The 27,663-nt window shown below is 30.7% G+C and overlaps 1 protein-coding gene and 2 long non-coding RNA genes across 6 annotated transcripts; 1 reads left to right on the top strand and 2 right to left on the bottom strand.

Moving 5' to 3' along the window:
- Positions 1 to 8,880: 8,880 nt before the first annotated feature.
- LOC9308218 lies at positions 8,881 to 10,562 on the bottom strand. 2 transcript variants are annotated; one of them, XR_002331419.1, is made up of 6 exons: positions 10,314 to 10,562; positions 10,029 to 10,214; positions 9,775 to 9,869; positions 9,521 to 9,661; positions 9,106 to 9,439; positions 8,881 to 8,983 (listed from the first exon to the last, which is right to left on the bottom strand). It is a non-coding gene; the product is annotated as an uncharacterized LOC9308218 (long non-coding RNA). The 2 variants fall into 2 exon arrangements; XR_002331418.1 differs by lacking the exon at positions 8,881 to 8,983 and having other exon boundaries at positions 8,999 to 9,439; positions 10,314 to 10,553.
- Positions 10,563 to 12,198: 1,636 nt separating this feature from the next.
- Positions 12,199 to 12,895, bottom strand: LOC9310317. 2 transcript variants are annotated; one of them, XR_002331492.1, is made up of 4 exons: positions 12,796 to 12,895; positions 12,652 to 12,673; positions 12,472 to 12,508; positions 12,199 to 12,389 (listed from the first exon to the last, which is right to left on the bottom strand). It is a non-coding gene; the product is annotated as an uncharacterized LOC9310317 (long non-coding RNA). The 2 variants fall into 2 exon arrangements; XR_002331491.1 differs by having other exon boundaries at positions 12,199 to 12,508.
- Positions 12,896 to 21,227: 8,332 nt separating this feature from the next.
- On the top strand, positions 21,228 to 26,421 carry LOC9310315 (large proline-rich protein bag6-B). Of its 2 annotated transcripts, XM_021022675.1 has the most exons (17): positions 21,228 to 21,392; positions 21,622 to 21,740; positions 21,999 to 22,140; positions 22,426 to 22,543; positions 22,748 to 22,819; positions 22,944 to 23,059; positions 23,152 to 23,223; positions 23,297 to 23,425; positions 23,526 to 23,595; positions 23,676 to 23,839; positions 24,192 to 24,356; positions 24,493 to 24,558; positions 24,650 to 24,773; positions 24,882 to 25,169; positions 25,369 to 25,703; positions 26,001 to 26,078; positions 26,153 to 26,421. In XM_021022675.1, the coding sequence occupies exons 3-17, from the start codon at positions 22,021 to 22,023 to the stop codon at positions 26,159 to 26,161; spliced, it is 1,926 nt and encodes a 641-aa protein (XP_020878334.1). In that variant the 5' UTR covers positions 21,228 to 21,392; positions 21,622 to 21,740; positions 21,999 to 22,020; the 3' UTR covers positions 26,162 to 26,421. The 2 variants fall into 2 exon arrangements, with proteins under 2 accessions (XP_020878334.1, XP_020878333.1); XM_021022674.1 differs by lacking the exon at positions 21,622 to 21,740 and having other exon boundaries at positions 21,229 to 21,392.
- The last annotated feature ends 1,242 nt before the right edge of the window (positions 26,422 to 27,663 follow it).

Below are 27,663 nucleotides of genomic sequence, written 5' to 3'. Positions count from 1 at the left end.
AGGCTAATTCATATTCTATATAACAAAAGGCTCGTTTTGTTGTCAAATGTAGATGAATCGTTTTATTCTCTAAACATAAACCCTACGAATTATAATACGTAATTAAGCATCCCTTGTCCAACAAGGAAACAAAGAATGAATCCATAAGAATGCTAATAAAATACATTAAAATATAATCAACCAAGTACGTACGACGTAGGATGTTATTAAATAATTTAAATAAACCGGCTTTTTAGAATTCAAAACTCGATTCAAACTTAATTAATCGGTCTTCATAATAGTGCTATCGACTTCTTTCGGTTTGAAAGGTCGGCGAACCATCTACCTGTTTACATATATTGCTTGTTAAACGTATATAAATACTTTGTTGTCAACGTAGGAACCCTAACATATAACAAAAAAATACAAAAATAAGAAATGTATTTATAAGATGGTAAAAGGATGTCACAATCTATATTCAAATCCAGTAAAATGTATCTTATTGACAAAAAAAAAAGATTAATTTATTATATGTGAATGTGACCATCTTCCAAATTGTGTTCATTCGTACTTGTGTGACATCCAATTACTGATATAAAATGTTGTTGAAATGATGAAATTTAATTACATCCAAAAATTTGTTATTTTTTTAGTTTGGTTTTGATGATTAACATTTTTTTTTTATCGTTACCATTGAATTTTTAATGTTCTTTACGTTTATAAATTTATAACATTCAAAAATGATAACAAAAATTTTTAATTTTAAGTACCGTTTTTGATAACGTTGGACCGGTTCTGATTTGATGCAATGTGCTTAATTAGCGACGAATTTTTATCCAATTTTTATAGTATTAATAAGTTATAGAGTTGAGTTGACTATGCAATATGTGCAAGTGATCATTATAAATCATTGGCTTGCATATTTCCCGTCGCTCTTGGTAAAATTTTAGAAATTAACTTCCATCGTCGTCCATTGACTATGGAATAAACTTCCAACGTTATGTGGCAATTGGCGACAAAGACGCATGAAGTTTCCGCAGACAAATATGGGTTCGACTTTGCTGACTTTGAACAAAACTTGGAAAAAATTTCCTATAATCAAACTAATCACTTTTAATACGCTTTTACAAATGATCCGTTTATACTTTATTTCATAATTATATGTAATCTCTTATGAAAAGAATATTCTGATGTTATTAAAAGTAAACTTATTCATTGTAATTAACTAATTATTCATCATTTTCTTAATAATACAATGTTTTTGGAGAATATTAAATGTAAAAATAGTTGATGAGCACATAAATGCACATGGTGGTGATGAATGATAATGTTCCTAGCTGTGAGGGAGCGTGACTTCAACACAATTATGTGTCAGTCTGTTCAGATTTGGGTCGCAGTCTTGTTGCCAAAATCTATGGGAAAATAAATTTCTTTACACTCACTCTTTTTCTAGCTTTTTAACCGCCATCTTTTTTTAGCTTTTGAATTTTATGAGATTCAGTCATATTATCACTTTTGTAATGTTTTTATCCTCTTCTTTTGGGTAAAAGATACATGAATAAGTAAAGTTTTATTCTCGGTTTCAGTTGCTTTAAAATTGTTTTTACATACACAAATCCATTATAATTCAGTGAAAGATGTAGAAGTGTGATCACAATGATTTGTTATGACATTTATGAAAAATGTATATTTTAAAGGTATAGTGGAAATAAAAACTTTATTAAAGTTATAATGGAAATTGATATTTTTGTCACCATTCAAAAAACAAAAGCTCTAACACTAACATATACTCCTTTCGTTTCATAATTAAGACGTTTTGGATAAAGTTTTTTGTTTCACAATATAAGTCGTTTTACTTTAATATTTTATAATTATTTATATTATGCAGTCTCTTTTATTATTGGTTGAACTTTTAAAAAATAGATCTTCTTAATCGGCGTGCTTTTACCTAAAACGACTTATATTATGAAACAGAGGGAGTAATAAACAAGGAAAAAAATGTATTGCAAAATATCAAGAATAGTTGAATTTGAAAACTTTACATTTTTATAATATGATAAGAAATGATTGTTTTCATAATCAACTTATTTATTCTTTAGCAAAATCGTTGTACTATAAAATAGAAAGAAACTGTTGTCCTTAGATGACTACTGTTGTACTAAAGTTTGATGTTCTAGTGTTTTGAGTTTGTTCCACAAAGATTGATTTTCTAGATTTTTTTTAATTTTTAATTAATTGATTTTAATAAATCGTAGATTTTAAGACGTAATGATTAACTGTTTCAGATTACTATTGATTCATAGTTTATTAAAAAATATTTAACAAAAATAAATAATTAAACAATGATTGTTTCTTAAGAAATGTGAAATCTCTAGAAAGTCAATCTTCTAGGAACAGAGGGAGTATGTGTTAAGCAATAAACTGTAACATCAGTTTGATGGATTCGATGGAATTTTTAGAATAGCTAAAAACCAAAGTTTCTTAGGGGGATGTATTGAAGAAAGAATTTAGAGTGATTTGAGTTTTAATGAGTTTTGAGATGATTTTGGTGAATTTTGGTGAATTAGGAAATTTGTTATTAAAATTCTCCCAAATCTCACCTAAAACCATGGGATTTGGATGTTTGAATTTTTAACTAAGATATTCTCTGAAATCCCACCCAAAGTCACTCAAGTCACTTCAAATCTACAACTTAAAATGTTTCCAATAACAGTGGATTTGATTGTAAATTTTAAAATCACTAATCCAATAACACTTGATTTTAGAAATTTTTTTAGAATTCATGTTTGAATAATATAGGATTTAAAATTTTAATACAAATCATTTCAAATCCTCTATTGAATACACTCCCCTTAATTTGTTAAAAAAAAAGATAGAAGTGGTTACACTTATTGTTGCAATTTAGACACAAAGAAAATGTTACACTAATTATTGCAAGTTAGACTTGTATACACTCTTTGCCCAAAAAAAAAAAAAAAAAAGACTTGTATACACTTTGAATATATGCAAGTTAAACATATTTATAGTGCAATGAGAATACAGTCGTCTTTTTAAATGTATGAATCATGGAGATTTAAAAATTTGTGGTAAGTACAATATTATCTACCAATATTTGAATTTGTAATAGTTGCATTAACGTAGACTTGTAATTTAGTTGGCTATAAGAAAGAAGAATATATCACGAAGAGGTTGAGATTTATACATTGCTTCTGTACTTCCTAATTGACTAGTCTTAAAGCAAGTCTTCTAGGCCTCGGAGTCAAGTCATACGCTTTTAGACTTTTTCATTATAAGATTTAATATTATATGTAAGATTTGTCTTCGAGTAATTAATTTTGGTATATTGACTAGGTTAAAATAAGTTGAATGTTTCGTCCACTTTCGGTTTATGTTAAAATAATTCAGCTTTGTGTTTTCAGTATCTTTAGTTTTCTTTTCATAAGGTTTAGATTCCGGGGATTTCTCGTTATCCTTTGGCTATGACTTTGGGGACATTCATGTCGTCTGCCGGTTTTGTTTCCCTCTTTTGGGCGTTTGTATTCCACCTCGGTTCCATAACAAGTTAATCAATAAAAATTTTAGATGACAAAAAAAAATTAATTAATTTTGGTATATTGACTAGATTGGGGCGATGACAGAAAAAGCATCACAACAAATATCTTTCTAGTAGGGTAACAAAAAAAAAAAAAAACAGATATTGTTTTTGTTAAAGGTAAACATATGAAGAAATATCTTTTTAATAGTGTGACAAACATAGAGAAATATCTTTTTAATATTAAAGAATAAAGATAAAGGTAAGAAAGATTAGAGAAAATTGTCAAATGACCACATACATAACTAAACTGAAGTAAATGACATTATGATATCAAAAAAAATTAACAAATAACTAAATGATGAACAATACATGAATGAAATATTAAAAAGGAACTAATACATAAAACGTAAAAATATAGAAATGTGTTTATTTTTTTATTTTTTAAGAGAAAATGTGTTAATTTTTTTATCAACAATATATATATAAAGCTATATTCTATCGATTTTGATCACTTTCTCTCAGTTTTTTAGTGTTTTTTTATCAATCATTAATTTTGCTAGCTTGTTATATTGGCTCTTTGACAATTTTGATTTTATTTATGTTTATTAACCTTTACCCTTTTCCGATTGATAATATTTTCTACAAGATTTTGCTGCCATGGTAAATTGCCACATATCAAAACCATTACGTTCAAGTTGCTTTTAGCCTTCTACTACTACTAAAGACGAATAATTTGTCCACACTAGTTTCATGGCTTTAAGAAAACTTTTAGAATATTAAACTATAATGTACGCATTTATTAAATATATGGTTCATTGCACCCATTGTAACGGTTAATTCCGACGAATCTACAAAACTTAAATTATAACTATAAATTAGGCTAATAAATAATGACAGTAGTCACAAAGCACAGCACAACGTTGTGTCATGTTGGGTAAAGTTAAGAGAACTATTAAACAATTTTACACCTATGAAATCCATCAAGACACATGTATGCACTTGCATCATGACATATCTAATTAGTGACATAAAATGACAATAAATTTAACGGTAAGAGATAGATTATGGTATATCTCATTTTTTATATAATTTCGGAATTTATAACAATCAAAACTGTATATTTCTTCTATGCAGCAAAAAATTATCAAAAGAGTTATCAATCTAACTCCGACAATGGAGTAGAGATATAACATGCGTCATGTGATTATATATCCTCATTATTATCAAAATTTACAATTCAAATATTCCTGCTTGTGAAGTGTTTGTACGCCACATGATCAAGGGTTCCAAATTATGATTAAGGAAAAGGTATATTCATAAAACCTTATTATCGAACATTATTCGAATAATATAGTATTGATAATACTTCTTCCGTTTCAAAATATAAAGCGTTTTGGAAAAAAATTTTTGTTTCACAATATAAGTCGTTTTCAAGTTTTTATGCAAATTATATATTACTTTAATATTTTATGATTATTTCTATTATGCAGTCTCTTTTATGATTGGTTGAACGTTTAAAAAATAGAACTTTTTAATCGGCGTGTTTTTAGCTAAAACGCCTTATATTTTGAAACGAAGGGAATACTAAAGGATGATTGATGATGATTAAATAAGAGTCCCAATAATTAATATTAATATGGTAGAGAGTGGACAGTAGACTCCAGCTAAGCGATAAAGCCAATTTGGTGCGCCTAATTATTTGATTAGTGCAACGCAAAGCCTCCGCTCTCGGAGTCTAATCATCTCTCTATTTATTATTCATCGAAATTCGTATTCTCAACAATAATATCAACGTTACTCTTATTTATAATCTATAATCTAATCATACTTTATTCTTAAATAGTGAGTTTGATTTCGTCCTATGTCGTATCCTAAATCTATACTCTTTTTTTCTTTTTCTTTTCAAGTAATTAAAATGAATATTACCACCATTCTTTATTGATGGCTTGATGGCTTTAATAGCTATTATGACTAGTTTTTTGCGTTATATTAAATAATAATTTAAGTTATGTCTAGGTATATATTTGATAACTAATATTCCATCCGTTTTATAATATAAGTTGTTTTATCTAAAAGCATGCAGGTTAAAAAGATACACTTTTAAAAAGTTCAGTCAATCGTAAAAGAAACTGCATATTATAAATAGTTATAAAATATTAAAATAATATATAATTTGTATAAGAACTTGAAAACGACTTATATTGTAAAACAAATTTTTTCTCCAAAACGACTTATATTTTGAAACGGACCGAGTAGTATTTTTAAAATAATTTGTTAAGACAGAATTGTTTTGCTCTAATTGGGAGAACACGAGTTCAGAATCGTAAATATTGCAAAAATTGTTGAAATATATGAAAGTGGCTTAAACGTTTTGTAAGAGTGAATTAAGGAATGGAGCATCAACTTCATTTTTGTATGACAACTGGTCGAATCTCGGTGCGTAATGGATATGGCTGGTTCTAGAGGCGTCATTGACTTGGGGATTGGAAGGAATGCTTCTCTGGCTAATGCATGGAGAACTCGAAGAAAAAAAAGACACCAGGTCAAAATCTAAACTTGGTAGAGAATGCACTAGAACAGAAGTGGCAAAGTAGATATATGCTAGCTGAGGGTCTCTATTATGGCCAGATAGAGGGGACTCTTATAAAGCTACATTCTTTTTTTGATAACCCAGTATACAGACCACACAGTGATCTGACTAGCCCACTGGGCCTAAGCCCGCGTCACAGGGATTTTTAAGCCTCCACTTAAGGGCCCCCTGATAAACTGGTGGTCTGGGGCGCCTGAGCAAGTCCGCAGGTAAATTCCCAGGTGGCCACAGGAGTGAGAGAGCGAAACTGCGTCTGGGGAGGATCGATCCCTGGCCTAGACCAACAGGGCGATCCTTCCAACCAAACGAGAACCACTCGCCAACCACCATGTGGTTTATAAAGCTACATTCGCAACGAAAGACATTTGGAACCGCATTCGAATAACATCACATCCGCAATTAACGCTCAATGATTCTGGCTACAAGCTATAATAGATACGAGCTATATCTCCAAGTATGGTTTGCCTCTAGAAGTTAATTGTCATCTTCATGTGTTATTACTTATTACCTACTCAAATTTATTCAAAAACATTGGCATTTGATGTAACAGACACTAACTTTTCTTGAATAAAATTTAACATTACACTAGGATTTAACCCGCGGTACACCGCGGGACAAAATTGTATTTTATGTATTTTATATAATAATATATAATTTATTGGATTTTAATTTGATATTAAATAAAAAAATTCATTTAATTATTTTATATTATAATTAATATCGTCGAAATATGTGTACTTAGAAGAGTTGTAGGTGTAGAAATAAAATAATTAATTATTTTATATTATAATTAATATCGTCGAAATATGTGTACATTATATGCAAAATTTTTTTTATTATTTTATTAATTATATGTATTTTATATAAATTCCAAATAAATTACTATAAGATCATATAAAAGTGAAAGAAGAATCATACATTAATTTTTAAATTAGGTAGAGATGTTTTAGGAAAATTTAGAAACAAAATCAATTCATATTTGGAAGCCATAGTTTCTAAAAGATTTTTTCGAATATATTTTGTAATATTAATTAATAGATAAACATTTATGATAATGGCATTCTTTGTAAATACTTAGCAACTCTAGGATTTATTTAGTAAGTGTACTCCAAAAATGTATATATAGAAGATTAAAAAGATGATAACCTATTTTTAAACTAAAAATTGTATGTGTTATTATTAATTATTCATTTTATATATCATTTTTATTGTAAGTTATATTTACAAATTTAAATTAAATTTTTATTTTTAAATTGGTATGTATATTAATGCCATTTACTGATGCTTATTGTTTTCTGTCGAGCTTGCACATCAAAAGTGTGCTTCTATTTCATACAAACCATGAAGGTCGTTTATTTAACAATAAGAAAAGCAACGAAGGTTTTTTTTTAATGTCAAAAGGTAGTTGTCATGTAAATATAGCACTGGAATCATGTAACCCATTCAAGAAATGAAAATTTATATGCTTAACGCTTCATGCCACCCATGTCAATTGTAACAAAGATTGGTTCGTAATTAGTAGAATATTACAATACATGATATAACTTTAAACTAGGATTTGACCCCGCGGTGTACCGCGGGGTAATATATATATATATATAGTTATAAATTTATTATATTGTTGTATTAATTTTTGATGTTTTATTGGTATAAATTTATGTTTGATTTTGGGTACACTGAGAATCAATTTTTCTTTAACTATAAATTTTAATTGTAAGTTATATTTGATATGTTAATATTGTTTGTTATGTTTAGTGTTTAAGATTATATAATTATATTTTGATTGTTAATTCTAGAATTTCACTTGTGGTATACCTTCCCATATTAACATCAACCATAACCCGTGCTTCGCCCGAGTCTTATGTGTTGTTAATATATGCGAAATTTTGTTATCTATTAGTATAGATTTTGGTTGAGAATTTTTGTGTGGTATTGAGTATAATATTTTTAATTTGAAATATAGTGGTAGAACTGAATTTTGTGTTTTAATTCCAAGCCAAGTAATATACAATGTGTTTATATTGTAAAATTTTATTGGAGTTATGAAGTGCATATGTTAATCAAGTATAAAACTCATTTTAGTGTTGGTCGTTGTTACCATTCTCTTCTCATGTTAGACACTGCGGGTTAGAATTTAGATGGGTCTGAACATTAGTCGACTAACCTGGTAATACACTACATTTAAGAAATTTTATTTGACTCTGTCATTGTATGTTAGTTACAAACAAACATGTATTTAATTTGAAATAATATGAAAGGATTGTATTTATATCTTAAATTTAAACATATAAATCACTCTTATAAAGTAATGGAGATAAGAAAATAGAGAGTATGCTATTTGTAATATATGAAAGTGGATAAAGTAGTAAATTGAAAATATGTAGATGAAAGTGAAACCATCAAAATCCTATGTTACAATAAGTAGAAAAAAAAACTTAAGCCAGAAATCTCAGTTTCACAATAATCTATGGGGGTGTTATTAGTTTGTTAATTTGTAAATCCATATAGAATTTGAAAATTTCTATTAATTATGAAATCAAGATATATGGATTTTGAAATAACATGTGTTTACCCATGGATTTGAATCCTTCTATTTTTCTCTTTCAATTCCATTCAATTCCATTTAAAACATAATTTGGATTCTCAAATCCAAAAACAAATGACTAAACGAATAACATAAGATTTTAACTAGTATTTATAAATCATAGAACCAATAACACATGAATTTAATTAGGATTTTAAAATCAATGATTGAATAACAAATGATTTTTGTTTGGATTTCTAATTCCATATAAATCTATGAACCAATAACCCCTCATATATCCTTGCTGAAGAGTGTAATGGGGCTTCCTCTTCTTCTTCATAGCTTCTGTTAGCTTCTACAACCCAAATAAAAATATATCAAGAATCAGAAACCAAATTCTAATTCAACTTGGCTTTAATCATCAAAATAATACATCACACAAATCTTTTCATAAAACTCAAAGATGAGAAAACACACCTGGAGTTACATGTGCAACTGGAATCTTCCAGTTCATCTTTTTTATAGATTCAAATTAATATATTGAAGTAATTGATTTCATTATCACTTAATGAGCTTACAGTTAAAGAAACCCTAAAAACGGAGAGATGAAACATACCATCGTTGATTGGAAAATTAAAAATCCAAACAAAAAAAAACTTTAATAGGAAAATTCATCTGTTGAATGCATTAAAAACTTGGTTAACAAAGATGTTCCAACATCAAATTTTGAATGGTCTTTCCAGAATAGTAAAGATTCTTTGGTTGAATCCATTTCCCCTAAGGCTGTTTTAATAGCTTCCTCACCTGTCACCTAAAATAAAAGATTGTAAATCTTACAAAATCAATCGGCCATCATCTTCAAAAACTAATAAGAGAAAAACAATATTCTAACCAACTGGTCTTCCTTGAGGTAAAGGACCATCTTGGTTCCTCTACCAAGAGCCTCCCCAGAGGTGTCTCTGGTCACAGTGAAAGACCCACCGGCCTGAGACTCCCACACATACTGCTCATCGTCATGTGCTAGAAAGTTAAACTGCACTCAAATTGGGGAAGCAATATAAGAATTTTTTTTGTTAATAGAAATAACCATAACCATATCAATAGAAATAAACTTATTTATGCAAACGAACAAAATAAAAAAGTTACCGCTAGATTTAATTCACCAGCAAGTCTACACCTTTTTCCTTCGCCGTCTCCCACGCCGATTGTTCCACCACCATCTTCCCGTAGCAATACCAATTCTATAAGGAAGATTATTAAAAAGAAAAGTTAGAATTCCAAAAGTAACATGGTCTAGGTTTTAACTTTTAAGGTTAAAGACCTAAACCTTAATCTAGCCGCATGTTCGATTTTATTGCAGAAGCACATCTCCAAAACTTATAACATAGATAAAACCATACCTTAGTATTTTTGCAGAAATCAAGATCACTCCAGCAGTTTTCGTCAACTATGGCTTGAGGGTCACGGTTAGGGTTAATGTAAACTAAACCAATTGATGACGTGAAAACCACGGGCTTGAACTTGGCTTTAGCCGCTGCATCAATCACGAACTTGGCTCCGTTTACCGCCGGCTCCAACATTGTCTCCTAATTAGTTAGATTAATTTAGAAAATTAAAACTAAGAAAACATATGTATTATACTTATACTAATACTCCTCAACCGATTAAAAAAATTATGAACTTACGGGATCGTCGGTCATCGGAGAAGCAGTGTGAAAAACGCCATCGCAACTATCGATTTTGGCACAGAGAGCTTCGTAGTCGAAAAGCTCTTAGGCTTCCGCCATAGCCGTTCTATTACTGCTGGATAACAAAAGCTCATCTTCTTCTTCTCCCTACCTTTAGATATGTAAAGGTCTTTTCGTTAAGCAAATATAGCAGCCATTTGCAGTTGAAGAAATGTTTGCAGGGTTTATAAATGACATGTGTGTTTTTGATGATGTGATGAGACGTAAATCCATAGAGTATATATAGGTTCAGACGATTAGGTCAATATTCTCTTGGTGATCACGCAAAAAATAAGTCGCAATCTTAACTAAATATGGAATCAACCATATGTAATTGGAATGTTTTTAGGTATATGCTGAAAATGGGAGTATTAATAATAGTTATTAGTTTCCATAAAATCTAAGGTATGAATATTTTGTAGAGTATCAATTAATTGTGTAGAGATTTTTTACTAAGATTGTGCCGAGAATATTGGCAAAGATGTGTGTGTTAACGATTTATGATTTCAAAAACTGAGAAATGGTGAGATATATGGAAAGATTTACCTCGAGATTTTTAGAAACAAATTAATTTATAAATCGTTTGGAATATCTTTTCAAATAATTTATTGAATTAAAATATTTCAGCATTAAACGTTTTTCTAAAAAATGTATTTATGGTAAGTGATTAATATTCCAAAAATTTCGATTAAAATGTATTAAATTAAGTTAGTTGTTTAGAAAAATAATTAATGGAAAATCCGATCGAGATTATAGAAACAAATAATATATACCATATATTATTTAGAAAGTTTTAATTCTTTTGTTAACATCTTTAATTCTTATAAAGTTTTATATCATTTAAAATTGAATATTTGGTTTCCATATCTTTGAATATCAAATCTCGTTATCGCAAAATTAGGAATTTATTTAATTTCGAATATTTGATTTCCATATGTTAGGATCTCAAATCTCGTTTTTAAAAAAATAGGAAATGTTAGAAGAGTTTATTAATTGATTTGTAAATTTCATTAAGATAAATATTTTGTCAGATTTTATTTGTAGGGACTAATTGTATAATATTGAACTTGTAAAAGGATTTTTGAGGCCAAATCTTCACCAAAAATGTATATATACTAGAAATTAACCCGCGGTACACCGCGGGCCTATATTTTTGTTTAATAAAGATTTGAATTTTTATTTTAAGGTTTTTCTTTTACATATATGCTATTTTTTATGATTTAAATGTATATATATATATATAGATTTATATATATCTATATATTGTAGGATTAGTATATTTTAAATTTATTCTTGAAAATATAGAGATAGAGATATATAGTTCATTACGCACTCATGTATAGAGTATTAAAATATGCATTTATTTTCTTCTTTACATAATATATGAGTTTAGATTTAGTTTGTAAATTTTTATTCAGCAAATAAATATTAAAAATTCCAATATCTATATACATGTCTTTTGTGCAAATAAAATTAAAGTGTTGAATGTGTGTAATTGTGTATCCATTATAAATAAAATCGATATGAATGTTGTTATGTAACAAAAAAAACAAAAAAGCGTATTTGGAATTAATGTGTATCCATCATCACAATTACTTTGAACCCAATTGCTTTGCTACAAACAACAAAACAACTCCATTCTGTATTCACCTAGAATCTGACAGAAGTCAAGCTTCTCTTCCTCTGTGTTGCACCAACTCGGTAGCCGAGTCTGGTTAGACTCAAATAACTTCGGAGTGTACGCATCTCGGATCTGAGAATAGGAAAGAAATAAATGCTCAAGAGTGATGTTAAATGGAAAGACTTGATATCGAAAGAAGAAAAGAAACGCACCGTGAATTCAGTGACTTGAATGTGATTAGCGAGAGGGCCGAATACACCAGCGGCTTTGTACATTGCAAGGATGAAAGCAACACATGCTGTTGATTTCCCGTCACTATAAACCCATTCATCCTGTTCAGGGATGGTGAGTAATTCATCGAATGACATTCCACGCCTCGCTATTTCTTCAAGTATCCCACACAAATTTAGATCCTGTACAATAGAATTCTTAGTAGTGTATGTCCTAATCCAGTAGAAGCTGGTTTTTGTTAAGAAGAATGTATAGATATTATACCTCAGTACCGAGTCGTTTATTCTACTCGTAGATGATGCTGTAGATAAAGTGGACATTGTAACTTATTAGTTTTCACTACTATTAGTAAAACGTAGGGAAAAGAGGATAGTGAGATTAACGAAAAACGTTCAAAACATTCAAATCATTCAAATCATTAGATTTATAGTTAGGAGTAGATACCTCCTTATTTTAGGTCTTGAATCTGTAGTTAAAAACAAAGAATAGTTAGTAAGATATAGTATATCATTTGTGAATCTCATTATTTCTCACTTAATTATAAGAAACACTACAATTAAATCATTATAAGAAGAAGATTTTGTATACTTGGACATTGCTCATCAAATGAACGATCTAGGAGTGTTAATGCACATTGAGAGTCTCTTCATATCTTTCACCGATTTTTTTTCCCACATATGATAGCATGCATGTGAGAAAACACAACCTTAGTTCCACAATAATAAAAAAAATAAAAATAATTAGAAACAACTTGATACCACACGTTTCCACATGACTGTGCCAACTTATATTGAAAGGCTCATTGTCGTCAAGGTACGTGAATCCAACACGTTTGGGTTATTGAGAATTGTAGAAATGGGATGATGTATTTATAGTCAAGAAGATCGCCTTATGCAGTGTTACTTTTAGGTTAAATATGAATAAATCTATACATTATCTTTCAAGTATACAATATTTAGTTTCTGGTTTAGGAATATTCTCCCATAAATTTTGAATATCTCAAATCTTTCATTCAGTGAACATATAAAATATTTCAAATCATCATTCCTTAATTTTTGATTTGATAAAATTACGTTCCTGATTTCGTGCGGTTATAGTTAATGATTTCGATATTTTAGGAAAAAACGAAGCTTATTGTTATTCATTAGGATTTTGTTGATTATTTGTTGATTTGGTAGTTGCTTAATATATGAGATATGAATTTAAATTTCGAATATTTATTTTATTAGATATCGAGTAATTATGGTAATTACCTAAAATCAGGGCGTATATTAACTTCCGATTTCAATATATATTATTGATTTCGTCATATACTCAACCATTTATGTTCTTATTTGTTTTTATTTTGCAGATTTTTAATTGAAGATCCAATTGCCATAAAATATGGGTAATTTAAGAGTTAATGTCGTTTTTTATTTAAGATTTCCTTAACGAATTTTCTTAGCTTAGATTGTGTAAAGATTCGAAATCAATTAGAGATAAAAAGGAATAGAGCCGATTAATATGGCAATTAGTTTAGGTAATAACATTAAACCAAATTATAAGAGCAATTATACTCAAAATATTTGTTTGTTTTTATTACAACATTCCTAAAATTTCTTATTCAAGATCCGGATAGAGTTAAACCCGGGTAAAACCGGATCCAAATGAATTTATGCAAAAAAAACCCTGTAAAAATGTATATGTAGATAGATAGTATTTCTCTACCACGAAAATTAAACTTTAAATAGTATTTGAAAAAAAACGTTAAAATAATTTCTTATGCAAAGCGTTTTGCTGGCAAAAGAATTAATTTGAGTTGTTGCTAATTTAGCCCACCAATACTTTTATTTAGCCCATTTGTATTTGCTATCATGGTATGATTTTAGAAAACGTTATTAGCTGATGTGGATCAGTGAATGGCTAGTGTTAACCAAAAAAATAAGAAAAGATTAGTTGATCCTATTGGTTAACCATACTTTTAGACACTAAACTCTCCTTTGACCAACACCATAAATAGTTTGTTTGATAAATTAAGGTAAAATGTTTTCTACAAAACAAAGTATAAATATTCTACATTGATTCCTTTATTACTCCAAAAACTATCTTTATTTCAACAACAACAATATTCTACATTGCTATGTTTTTTTGGTTGAATGAAGCTTGCAGGTATAATCGTATAGAAATTCAAAACCACCTTCCTCCTGGAACAATTCTACAAGTTCACTGTCGTTCCAAGAATCCAAACGGTGATGTAGGAGTAAAACAATTAAAAGATGCTATTGTCCCAATTATCATGGAATTCCAGGATAAATCCATCGATCACAAAAAGAGAGCATGGATGTGTCGTTTATCGTATATATCTAAAAAATATAAACTAGAATATTATTATGATATTCAAGTATATAGAGCAGCTACTTTTCGTCGATGTGGGGAGCTACGTCGATGGATTGCATATAAAGATGGGATTTACTTTACCAAACATCACGATAAACCACCAGGATTTGTACTTCCATGGATGGTAAGAGACCCTAATAACCCTCCTAAATGATAAAACATTATAGGCTATCAGCCGCTTCTTTGTAGAACTAATCTTAATTTAAGTTCTCTTTGTATTTCATGTCATATGAACTAAGTCATAAGAACCATAACACCGTTCTAATTTTGTGTTAGAGCATTGTAATAAAATTATGAGTTCATCTCATATCTACATATATATTTAATACTTTAAAGTAGCCTTAAACAATCATCATAAACCGTTTAAACCAATCTGACCGAACTAATAATATTGGTTTTTGGCTTCAATTCGGTTCAGAGTTATAAACCGATCGACGAAGTTCTAAACTAATTTTGGTTCTCTGTTATTTTTGGTTCGATACATCAAAACTGATCATTTTTATTAGTTTAGCGAACACCATATAAAAGTAAAAAACCCTAGATTTCTAATCATACCTCTCTTGTTTTCAGTCTCTTCTCCGCAGTCCGAGATCCTCCTTCTTCGTTCTTTTCTTATCTTCTTCTTCACCACCTCTTTTTTTTTAATCATCTTATTCTCTTTCACGACATGGTTGGCGAAAACCCTAAATTTTGACGAGTTTGAGTTTGTTATTTAAGTTGGGTTTGTATTTTATTGGGAGTAACCCATTATTTTATTGATTTGTATCGTAAATTTGTTAGATTAGCCCCATTATCTTCACTTTCATTTTTGTCTAATTCGATTTGAATTAACCGAATTATCAAAAATTCTGTTTATTTCAGAATTGATTTTAAATCCTATTACTGAACAGAAAAAAAATAAGTTTCAAACCGAACCAAACCAAATAAAAGTTCAGAAATTCAAAAAACCTGAAAACAAAAAAATCGAACCTATTTAATTGATTAACCGAGTGCCCATTGTTACTCTAAAGAACAACATGACATCATATTAAGATCATTTATATAGAGGCTTAGACCATCTTCATATTCACTTCCCAAACTTTATTTTGGGGTAAGAGTTCTTCAACCTATCTCCATTTTCAACTACAAAATAGAGAATTTTTTTTTTTCTATATTTGAAGTTCTCTATTTTTAATTTACACTTAAATTTAGAAATCTCTATTTTAGGGGTCGGAGAAAAATTCAACTCCAAAATGGAGTTACTCAAATTTAAGGAAAAAATGGACGAATCTTACATTTCTTTAACAAAAAAAAAAAAAAAGAAAAAAAGAAAAAATGGACATCTCTAAAAGCATCTCAAACTCATTTTTATATTTTGGAGTTGGATTTTCCTCCAATCCATTTCTCCGTTTTTTTATTCTAAAAATAATATTTTAGATATATTTTTCATATTTAGTTACTAATATTTGTAATGAGCATCTATTTATTAAAATTATAAACTCAACGCAATTATTTTATTTTAAACGATAAGCAACAAATAACATATTATTTTTATTTAAAACTTCTTATATAGAAATTACATTACACAATATTAATAAATAATTAAAAACATAGAAAATATGTCTTCGTTCTCTTTAAATTTAGATGATGGTTAATATATTATTCGTAAATCTCCATCTCTACGGTCAATTAAGGTGAAAAAATCCAAAATGAAAAGAAAAAGTGATGATCTAATTATTTGTTATCAACACTTTTTAAGGGTGTCTTTTTTCTAAATTGCTCAATTTAGTTGTTTATTTTCAAAAACACCTCTCTTTAAATCGGAACATTTAATAAGGTTTTATAAAGTACTTAATAATGGTAACTACTATTCGTGTAAATGTAGTTTGTGTATGTTTTTATAACGTTACACACGTATTTGAGTAGATCTCAGATTTTTAGAGGTATTTTTTATAAGGTGTTATAGATAGGACATTTTTAAAAGATGCATTTAGAAGAAGGCATTTTGTAATAATTCCCCTTAAAAAAGGGTATACACAAGTTTTGGAAAAATTAAAGAAGACAAATACCCAAAGAAAACATCACTTAGAGCTTGAAAATAAAATCAAATCATTGAAAGTACTTAGGGAATAGAACAAGATACTATTTCTAGACTTGAATTCGATACGAGATCCGAATATTTGCACATATATGCAAACTAAACAAACACAAATTTTGCAAAAATCCAAACAATAGATCAAGTTTGCGACTTTACAAGAAACAAATTCTTTAAAAACCCAAACATCTCGCATAGATCCCATCCACCCTTCTAAATATGTCGTCTTTTCTCTCCGGAATCTCACTGGAAAAACATTCATCAAATACCAAAATATTTTGAAAAATCATTTTTAGTTTAATGTTTTATATAAACTTGATTTATATGAAAATTAAAAATATACCAAATCTGTATAAATTATTAAATTAATAGCCTCTTTACTAATTTGCTGAAAATCAAAGATATTTTTCTTTAAGTACCTCTCATATTTTGAAAAAAACCAAAATTTATTTGCATTACTAGGTTCTGAACCGACGCTATGCGTGGGTCTATTTTTAAATTTGTTTTAATAAAATTTTGTGTGATTAGTAATATTTATTAAACTCTTTGAATATATGTTTTTATATTTCTACTTATTGTTATTGTTAATAGTTCAAATTCTTTGAATTTTAAAATTACCATGACAAATAGTTCAATTAAAATATACAACTTAAAAAAATTCTAATACAACATTTAGGTTTTTACAACATTTATCAAAAGTATATCTTTTTTGTTTAATAGCTCGCTCTCTTTAGCTTTAGATATTTGGATGACAAGATTTTTCATGAAATAAATAAATTTTTTATGGGTCTAACTTCGACGAATTTCTCATTTTTGTAATTGCAATTTCACTATTGTATTTCGTCTATATTCACTTTATTAATTTGTATAGCTCTTCTAAATATTAGATCCTTACAAAAGTTTACTCATAAGCTTATGATAAGTATAAGATCAGATCCTTACAAAAGTATATTTACTTCATTAGTTAGAAATACTAAAGTATACTAACTTAGTATAGCTCTTCTAAATATAAGATCCTTACTAAAGGATATTTTCTGCATTAGTTAGTATAGCATTTTTTTTTTAAAATCAGGGAAGACAATAGACGGGTCTAAACGGGCTTTTATAAATTTGGCGGGCTTAAACGGGTATGAACCTAAACGGGCTTTAATTTTTTTGTTAAACGGGTTCGGGCCTAAACAGACCGGGTAGCCCGTTTTAACATTACTAAGCTAGCTTATCTATACTTTCTTGTTAACAAATCATATTTTTCTTACATTATTTTCAATATGTATATGAATTTCCGTCTTTACAATTTTTTTTCGAGAGGTATCACTATTTCTATCTTTTTGTAAGCACTCAATGTCTTTGTTTCATTCTCTATCCCAATTAGCACATTTACCATACACAAACTCAACCAGACTCGTTTAGAAGCTTAATATAAAAACTACTCTCACCAAAACAATAAAAATAACTTTCAGTTTCACATGACAAACAATCTAATAAACAGAACCATAATATATTAAGTGGTGGTGAAGACCTCCAAGTAACATAGAGGTTGATCTCCACAGGATATAACATCTGGGATGGAGAAAAGTTAGATCCAACAAAAAGCGATCGTAACAATTGATGATGAGAGTTAAAATTAAAAAAAAATATGTTATATATATATATATATATATATATTAACATTCAAGCATAAAAACATGGTTATGACTTATGAGCGACAAAAGTATAGATCCCTCTCTCCGCCTTCACACTAACGTAGCATCTGCGTCACTCTTGAAAATTTACACAAACGTCATCATGCCCATTACAATCATGAATCATCAAAATTCGTAACTTTTGATCCGATTTCATATATGTTGTGATCTTCACCTCTATTCAGAAATAAAGTAAAAAAAGCGGATGCAATATGCACATTCTCTTCTCATCCAACCTACAAACGAACTATCAGTCTGCTATAATAAAATAAAGGTCTTTTCATTTGTTATTTACATCTTCTACTTAAAAGCTGTGTATGGTTCTTCTGCCCATGAAACGGCAGCACATGCACGTTTCTACAAACTTACCGTCTGATTTTCTTTTAAAAAAAGCTTGCCGAACTTGATATGAGCTAAACAAAAAGATTTTCTTTTAACAAAAGCTCGCCGAACTTGATATGAGCTAAACAAAAACTCTCATCAAGGTAATTATAGGAAACTAAGAGGCGAAGGAAATTTTAGGATTTATTTTTCAACTTGACGATATCTATACAAGAATAATAATGTTTTTCTATATACACATGTCACTATCAGCTTAGTTTTTATAAAACATTTCCTATAATTTGTGAAAGATATAGCTAGGAAAAAATAGGCGGTCAAAGATTTATGGACTAATATTTTTCAACGAAATTTAAGTAAAAATAATAAATAAATATTTTTAATATTTTTCATCACTATCTTAAAAGATATTAATCGATAAAATATAACCAAAAATAATATTGTAATCTATACTTTGTATTTGTCTTATTTCTATATGTTGCTGTTTCAAAAATTCACATTTCTCTTCTTTTCATATACTGTTTTTTTTTTCCTTTTAATTAATATTTTAGTATAGAAAATATCCGAATTTATAAATGTTAATTAACGTAATGGCAAGATGACTAACTGCGAGTGGTCGTTTAAAATCACGTGGACTGTCTCAGGAGCTCATAGCTTCGACTTTTATATATAGAAAATAATATTGTAATTGATACTTTACATTTGTCTTATTACTACATGTTGTTGTTTCAAATATTCACATTTCTCTTCTTTCCATAATTTTTTTACAATCTATACTTTACATTTGTCTTATTTCTATATGTTGTTGTTTCAAATATTCACATTTCTCTTCTTTCCATAATTATTTTACATTTGTCTTATTTCTATATGTTGTTGTTTCAGAAATTCACATTTCTCTTTTTTTTCATATACTGTTTTTTTTTTCCTTTTAATTAATATTTTAGTATAGAAAATATCCGAATTTATAAATGTTAATTAACGTAATGGCAAGATGACTAACTGCGAGTGGTCGTTTAAAATCACGTGGACTGTCTCAGGAGCTCATAGCTTCGACTTTTATATATAGAAAATAATATTGTAATTGATACTTTACATTTGTCTTATTACTACATGTTGTTGTTTCAAATATTCACATTTCTCTTCTTTCCATAATTTTTTTACAATCTATACTTTACATTTGTCTTATTTCTATATGTTGTTGTTTCAAATATTCACATTTCTCTTCTTTCCATAATTATTTTACATTTGTCTTATTTCTATATGTTGTTGTTTCAGAAATTCACATTTCTCTTTTTTTTCATATACTGTTTTTTTTTCATTTTAATTAATATTTTAGTATAGAAAATATCCGAATTTATAAATGTTAATTAACGTAATGGCAAAATTTGTTAATTAGCAAGATGACTAACTGCGACTGGTCGTTTAAAATCACGTGGACTGTCTCAGGAGCTCATAGCTTCGACTTTTATATATAGAAAATAATATTGTAATCTATACTTTACATTTGTCTTATTTCTATATGTTGTTGTTTCAAATATTCACATTTCTCTTCTTTCCATAATTTTTTTACAATCTATACTTTACATTTGTCTTATTTCTATATGTTGTTGTTTCAAACATTCACATTTCTCTTCTTTCCATAATTGTTTTACATTTGTCTTATTTCTATATGTTGTTGTTTCAAAAATTCACATTTTTCTTCTTTTCATATACTGTTTTTTTTTTCCTTTTAATTAATATTTTAGTATAGAAAATATCCGAATTTATAAATGTTAATTAATGTAATGGCAAAATTTGTTAATTAGCAAGATGACTAACTGCGACTTGTCGTTTAAAATCACGTGAACTGTCTCAGGAGCTAATAGCTTCGACTTTTATATATAAAAAATAATATTGTAATCTATACTTTACATTTGTCTTATTTCTATATGTTGTTGTTTCAAATATTCACATTTCTCTTCTTTCCATAATTTGTTTTCCTTTTAATTAATATTTTAGTATAGAAAATATCCAAATTTAAAAATGTTAATTAATGTCTTGGTTAAAAAAGTTAGTTAATGAGATGTCAAACCGCGATTGGTGATTTAAAATCCTAGATGGACGGCTTAAGGAGCTTATAGCCTCGACTTTTATATAGTATAGATTCACCAAATTAATGAAGTTCACATTCACCAAAATGATTTTTTCCGAACCATTTTCATATAAATAAAGTTTACATTTACAACTCATTTAGTTCTAGAAAAAAAAACTTTCATCAATCACGACAATGCTTAAAAAAAAATCACTCATTTTTATTTCTAAAATAATATTGATATAAAATTCCTTTACATGTAAATACAAAAAATACCAAATCTGTATAAATTAATATCCTCTTTACTAAAATGCCAAGTCAAAGATATTTTTACTTTATAAACCTCTCCTATAATGCAAAAACCAAAATTTATTTCTTATAATTCAGCAAAATTAAAATTACTTGCCTAAAAATTAAAATCATCAAATTTGAAATTACTTTAAAAAATACTCACGTGATAATAATAATAAGAAAGGCAAAATTCAGAAAAATTCGTTTTTTTTTTTCCAGGCTTCTCTCATCACTCTCCTTCGCCGCGGAATCGTCTCTCGGAGCCGCGAAAGGACTCTTAGGGTTACAGATTCTTAGCCCCAAATCTCCTTCTCTCTTCCTCAGCTAATTTCAACTCCGATCAATTTTCTAGGTTTTGATTCCTCTCTGTTACTAATTTCATAATGATTCGTCTTCTTGATTGCTTTTTGTTCGTTTTTCTAGGGTTTTAGATCGATTCTTCTGTTTTTCTTCACCGGAAAAGCTTAGAACTCTTCTGGTGTTTTGATTGAATTTGATGAATATGTTTTGCTATTTATTAAGAATTCTCGAAGTTGAGATTGCGTTAAGTGTTTATTGGTTATGATCACATCTTTTACCAGTTTGCTTCTTTGGAGTTGGAGTAGCTAAAGACATGATCCTCCTCTTGAATTTGATTGAAAAGTGTCCAGCTTTACGAATTTTGAGAGATTTTAGCTAAGAATTTCGTCTTTGGCAAAAGGTATTTGAACGAGTTGTATGATTAAGATGTCTACATGATTTGAACGAGTTTGATTTTCATGTTGAAATTGTTATTAGTGCCGTCCATGAAAGTTTGTTTTTTTAGGGTTTTGGATGAAAAATTTCTTCGATAGACTCGAAAAAGTGTTGAGTTTTGTCTCAGTGTTTGATGAGTCATTTTTTAACACCAGTTTGATCAAAGGTTGTTTTTGCATGCAGCTGAGATAGATGTAAGCTGATAGTTTTTTTTTGTTTCCAGGTGTTTGAAGGCATTTGAAAGGATGGGAGACAATGGGAAAGATGAAATTATGGTCGAGGCATCGCAATGCGCCAGTGCTATGGTTGAGATAAAGATAAAGACTTTGGATTCTCAAACGTACACCTTACGAGTAGATAAATGCGTAAGAAAAACGAGCCATAGTAGTTTACTTTTCTTTGATGTTTCATTTTCTCTATTGTGAATTCTTGTCACTGTATTATACAATTTGGTTCCATGAACTGAGACTACTACCTGTAAGGTCTGTCTTTCGTCGCATGCATGTGTTGCATAATGAAGTTTCTAATTACTAATATCAATCCTTTGACTAAAATCGTGGAACTAATGCCTTATTTCAGTCCTCACTTCTTTATTTGTGTCCTAGATAGCCTTTCATATATTTGCTTTCTGTTTTCTTGTTTCATTTCAGGTCCCTGTTCCTGCATTGAAGGAGCAGGTTGCTTCCGTTACTGGTGTCGTTACGGAACAACAACGCTTGATATGTCGTGGAAAAGTTATGAAGGACGATCAACTCCTATCAGCCTATCGTATCCTTTTTGTTCTTTCCAGCATATTGCATCGGTTCTTTCTTAGAGCTTTCCTTTTCAGTTGTGATTTGTGAACCCTAGTTTGCTAATGTTGTTTGTCAAGACCTTGGTTTTGACTTCCTTGTTAACAATTCCAGTGTCGTATGATAGCCAGTAATTTCTTTTCCTTTTACCGGTAAAATTCTTTTAACGGTTCCATCTTAGATGTTGAAGATGGCCACACTCTGCATTTGGTAGTCAGACAACCTGTATCAGAGAGTTCAACTAGTAATGCAGGTAGTCTCAAGTTCCCTTACAAATTTGTGGTCCCAAAAAACTGCTCCTAATCATCTTTGAATTTCAACATACCAATTTGTGAGACTATATTTCAACATGCTAAGTGGAGAACTTGTTTTCTTAGCGGCTGATCCTGCTTTGAGTGCTGGTGACAGCCAGGGCAGTCAACGATCACGAGTTGTAGTAGGATCCTTCAACATTGCTGAACAAGCAGATGGAGTCTATTCAGATCTTGGTCAGGTATACCCTCTTTTATCTGTTTGATCTGTTTTTATTTTTGTGTGTTGGATTAGATGTGATCCTTTTCATGAGCTTTGTTTTATGTCTGGCAGATAGTTTCAGCAGTTCTGGGTTCACTTGGGATCTCTAATCCAGAAGGTGGTATTGAAGGGATTGATACTATGGTAATTGCCTATAATTTGCTGCGTATTTCTATATATCGGTTTTGGATGTTATAGAGTTCCCTTTGTTTTTCAGGGTCCTCTTCATGAGAGGCTGTCTCGGAGTTCTGGTCCTAGCACTGTAAGAGATTCTTCCGGAGGGCGAGCTGCCACACCAAATGCTGTGGACCAGACGTCTACCCCCTTGACATCTTCACAACCAGCAGTACGAGCTCCCTAGTTTCCATGATTACTCATGTTACATAATTTTTGTAAGGCACATCATGTTTTTGTTCATGAGAAAGCTATACTTTTTACCACTGCAGGCGATTCCAGATTCATTGACAACCTTATCTGAATATCTGAATCATCTGAGACAAGAATTTGCTGCTAACGGTTAGACTAATTTTTAAATGTTTGGTTCTGTGTTGAAAACAAGTCTCGAGAGCCTGACAGTGGTACTGTGATTTTTGCAGGTAGCAATGCTAATAACTTGCAAGATTCTGAAAATTCAATGGGCAATGTGCAAGATTCTGCTTCTACTACTGGAGAGAGTCGGATTCCAAGACCATCTCACTTGGCAGAAGTGCTGCAATCGACAAGGCAATTGTTGATCGGTGAAGTAGCAGCTTGCTTAACTGTATGCTCTTTTACTTTTGCTTCTTACATTCTTTTTGAGAAAGCTACTTGTGTCTTTGCTTTGACAGTCTTAACCAATGCGGAAATTATTACATCAATTTATGGGACTCAGATAAACTTTTAATAGAAACCTCCAAGCCCTGTAGACTCATTGTTTCCGACTTTTGTGCCATGGGAATAACTGTTTCTTTTTTGTGAAAGTTGCAATGTGAGAAACATTGAAGTTAGCAAGGCTAGTTCAACATTAGTGACATGCAGTGTTTTTGTTATCTTTTTACTGACTGACTTGAGCTGGAATTGGTTACTCAAATCCAGGGAAACAAGAATAACCGTTTCATATCTCTCTTCTGCAGAATCTTTCGAGGCAGCTCGTGGATCATGTAAATGTGACCGATCCGCCAACCCGAAGGTTGTGCCAGTCAAACATGCTTCAATCAGGATCCCTCTTGGAGAGTTTAGGCATTTCACTCCTGGAGCTTGGCCGTGCCACGATGATGCTTCGTTTGGGACAAACACCTGTGCGTATTCTTTTCCTACATATCGTGGATCTGAATCTTACAATTTTTTTAATGATGCATTAGTTTGCATATGATTTTGTTCACAGAATATGATATACCCGTACATCTATATGACACTTGGTATGTTACATGTCAGGATGATGCTGTTGTTAATGCTGGGCCTGCAGTGTTCATATCCCCTACAGGGAGAAATCCCTTGCCTGTCTGTCTCTCTGTTTCTTTCCCTCATCATTACCAGTGTGTCCACTTGTCCTGCTCATCATTACCTTTGTGTCTACCTTTAATTTTTGTAGTCACACTCCTCTCGGCTGGGGACGAGTATTGGAGGCTTACAAGCAGGAACCGCACATTCTAACCCTTTTGCTGGACAATCACTTGCCTCTGCCCCAAGAAATATTGAGATAAGAATACGTACAGGTGCTATTCATACACTTAATTTCTAAGTATAAACTGTTCTTTCCTGCTATATTGAAAATCTTCAGCTTAAGTTCCTTTTTTAATCTTGAAAAATGGACGTTATATTAGGATCTTGGGTGCCCGCCAGTGGGACCAACCAGAGAGAAGAAAGTACTACACAACAAACCCCTGGGCAGTCAATCCCTTCAGCACCTAGTAGCACTACTGATTCTGCCCCCTCAACAAGAGGTTCGGCTGAACCTCCTCGAAACCCTGTGGCCTTAGTTATACCAGTTGTTGCTCGATATCAGCAGATATCTCTTGGTGAACGCAGCTCTACTGGATTGGATGGTGTACATCAGCCTGTTACTGAATCTTCTAGGCAGCCACAGAGCGCCAGTACTCCAGGAAGAGAAGGTTAGTTTTAACATAACTTCCCTACAGTATTGTACTGATTTATTTGTTGAATTGTCGATAAGAGAAAACTTCACGTCTGTTGCCTCTTATTACTGGGTTGTCTCAAATTATGTTTGATTTGATGTTTCCCTTTGCTGTAGATGATGTTTTACCTTAAGGCAGGCTATGTCATAAATCTTTGCTTCTCTGAAATATGTAGGTGATAGCAGTGCTTCTCCTGGCGGTCGGGGTTTGTCTGAATTGAGAAACAGAATCCATCAGTTTTTGAGGCCCTTATCTCGTCGAGAACACCAAGCCGGGAGCACGGAGTCTCAGGGTGCAGCAAACCCCTCTGCCACAGCGTCCACAGAAACAAACGAAGCAGTTGCAAATGCACAAGCAGAGCCGGCAACTACGATGGATGAAGGGAATTTCATATCAAGTGTTCTTCAGCAGATCATGCCTTTTATATCTCAAAACGTAGCCTCGTCAAGCTCAGGTGAAGCTGCTACAGGCAGAGGCAGCAACAGCAGTAGACAAGCCTCTTCAAGAGAGGTACTTTGTTATCTCCACCATTTTTTTGACCTTTTAACATGTTACATATTTAGTTATTTCCTTAGAAGCCTTATGCAACATGTCATTGACTTGTGGGGAATTCCTGTTGGAGTAATTGGATAGCGAAAGATCGTAGAGCTTTGGGTTGTGTATAGAATTATACAGATGTGTAGGAGTAGAAGTGGTAAACCTTATCAAAGCCGGTGCTTAGGGGTTACTAAAATCTGATAAATGGTAACTGGTGAGAATATACAAATGTGTTAATGAGTGTTGGTTGCGGATAAATACGAGGTGCAGGAGGAGGAAGGTACAGCGCGAGGAAATTCAAATCGGAGACCTGAACCACCGTCACCTCCAGAGTCGAAACGTCAGAGGGTAAATATGAAGATTGATTTGGTTTGTGTTCATTTGGTCTGTGTTTACTTAAACATGTGATGATGTTAATGCAGAGAGAGTGAGAGATTGTTGGCGCAAAAGCGAAGAGTGGGGAAGCACACTTTTTGAAGAACGATAGTTTTTTTTTTTTTTTTTACTTATGTGGTAATTTATTCTGAGCTTTGATTGTTCTTTCTTTCAATGGTATTGGTGGTGTTAACCAAAACATCTCCATTTTTTTTTTTGTTTTTATGTTACTTTCTCTCACCCAAAATATTTTCAGATCTTGTACTCGAATAATAAACATAAGTGCATATATAGATTAGTACCGAATTATAGAGGAGGGGATGCTAAGGCATGAGAGTATTTAAGAGGGAGAGTCAAAAAAAAAAAAAAAAATTTCTGGTCAAAAGTGAAGTTTGGTAGCCAAATTTCTTGACTTTGTGTTTGAGGACCACAAGGACAAGTTTCTGCAGTGGAACTCTTTAGCTTAATGTTTACAATAAATGTGGTCGAGGACACCAAAATTGGTTTTGATCATTTTAAATTTCTGGTCAATTTTGTAAGTGCAAAAACAGAGCCAATCTCGTATTGTGTTGTGAGCGCATAAAATACTGGTATTGCTTGGGCATATGTAGTAAGAAAGGCATTCGAAAACATTTGTGTTTCTTCCAAAAATGTCTATTGTTCGAATGTTTTTGAAAGTGGTTGCAGTCGAGAATCGAGAAATGGATCATATGTATGAGCATAATGTGGTTTTACACGGTTGATTCAGTATATGATATTTGATGTTGTTGAGTTAGATGTGACGCATACACAAACAAGCATGTGATGTGACAATCAAGCAAAAGTTGTTGCAAACTTTGTGTTTCATGAATGGACGAAACACATGGAAATCAATATCGGGAAGCTAATCAATCAAAGAAGGAACAATATGTACTTGGAAGGTGGACAGTAGTAGCGAGCAACTTCTTGATGTGTTTAACAAAGTATTTGGTACTCAATAGTTTGTTAAACACATTTGACAAAATTTACTCCCTCGAATTCTCCAAATCTCAAAAAAGAGTCGAAATTAACCAAGAACCGAACCAAATTTCTTTTCAGTTAATTTTGGCAACCCTCTAGAAATAGTTTGGTTAACCAAAAAACCGACACGATTTGGTTCGGTCAACTGAAGTAGCTATTAGACATATAAATGAAATTGATTCAACGGTTTATGATAAACCGGTTAATTGTAATTGGTTCAGTGTCTAGACCGAAACTCTCTCCCTATATAAGAGGTTTCTATTGTAAACTCTTACATTGGGAGAGAGTTTCTGTCTAGACACTGAAAATTTTTAAACACATTGGAAATTTTTTACTCCCTCGAAATGTAATTATGGAAAAAAAAAACTATAATTCTCAAAACCAGAATTAACCAGAATTAATTCTCAAAACCAAATTTTCTTCGGTTAATTTGGGTAACCCTCTAGAAATAGTTATGTTAACCAAAAAAACCAGCACAGTTTGGGTTGGTTAACCGTAGCAGTCCTACTTAATACCTTTGGTAAATACTAAATAGTAAGTCCTCAGTTGAAATGATGAA

Source organism: Arabidopsis lyrata (genome assembly GCF_000004255.2).
Source record: "Arabidopsis lyrata subsp. lyrata unplaced genomic scaffold ARALYscaffold_6, whole genome shotgun sequence".
Classification (NCBI taxonomy): Eukaryota; Viridiplantae; Streptophyta; class Magnoliopsida; order Brassicales; family Brassicaceae; genus Arabidopsis; species Arabidopsis lyrata.
Note: the sequence above shows the minus strand (reverse complement) of the source record. Positions and strands in the feature narration are given on the sequence as shown.

What these genes read in the sequence shown, in the direction of transcription:
- LOC9310315 (XM_021022675.1), top strand. Translation starts at nt 22,021, where the DNA reads ATGGGAGACAATGGGAAAGATGAAATTATGGTCGAGGCATCGCAATGC. An exon ending in CAGTACTCCAGGAAGAGAAG is followed by an intron (nt 25,170 to 25,368) that starts GTTAGTTTTAAC and finishes TGAAATATGTAG; the next exon opens with GTGATAGCAGTGCTTCTCCT. An exon ending in GACAAGCCTCTTCAAGAGAG is followed by an intron (nt 25,704 to 26,000) that starts GTACTTTGTTAT and finishes TACGAGGTGCAG; the next exon opens with GAGGAGGAAGGTACAGCGCG.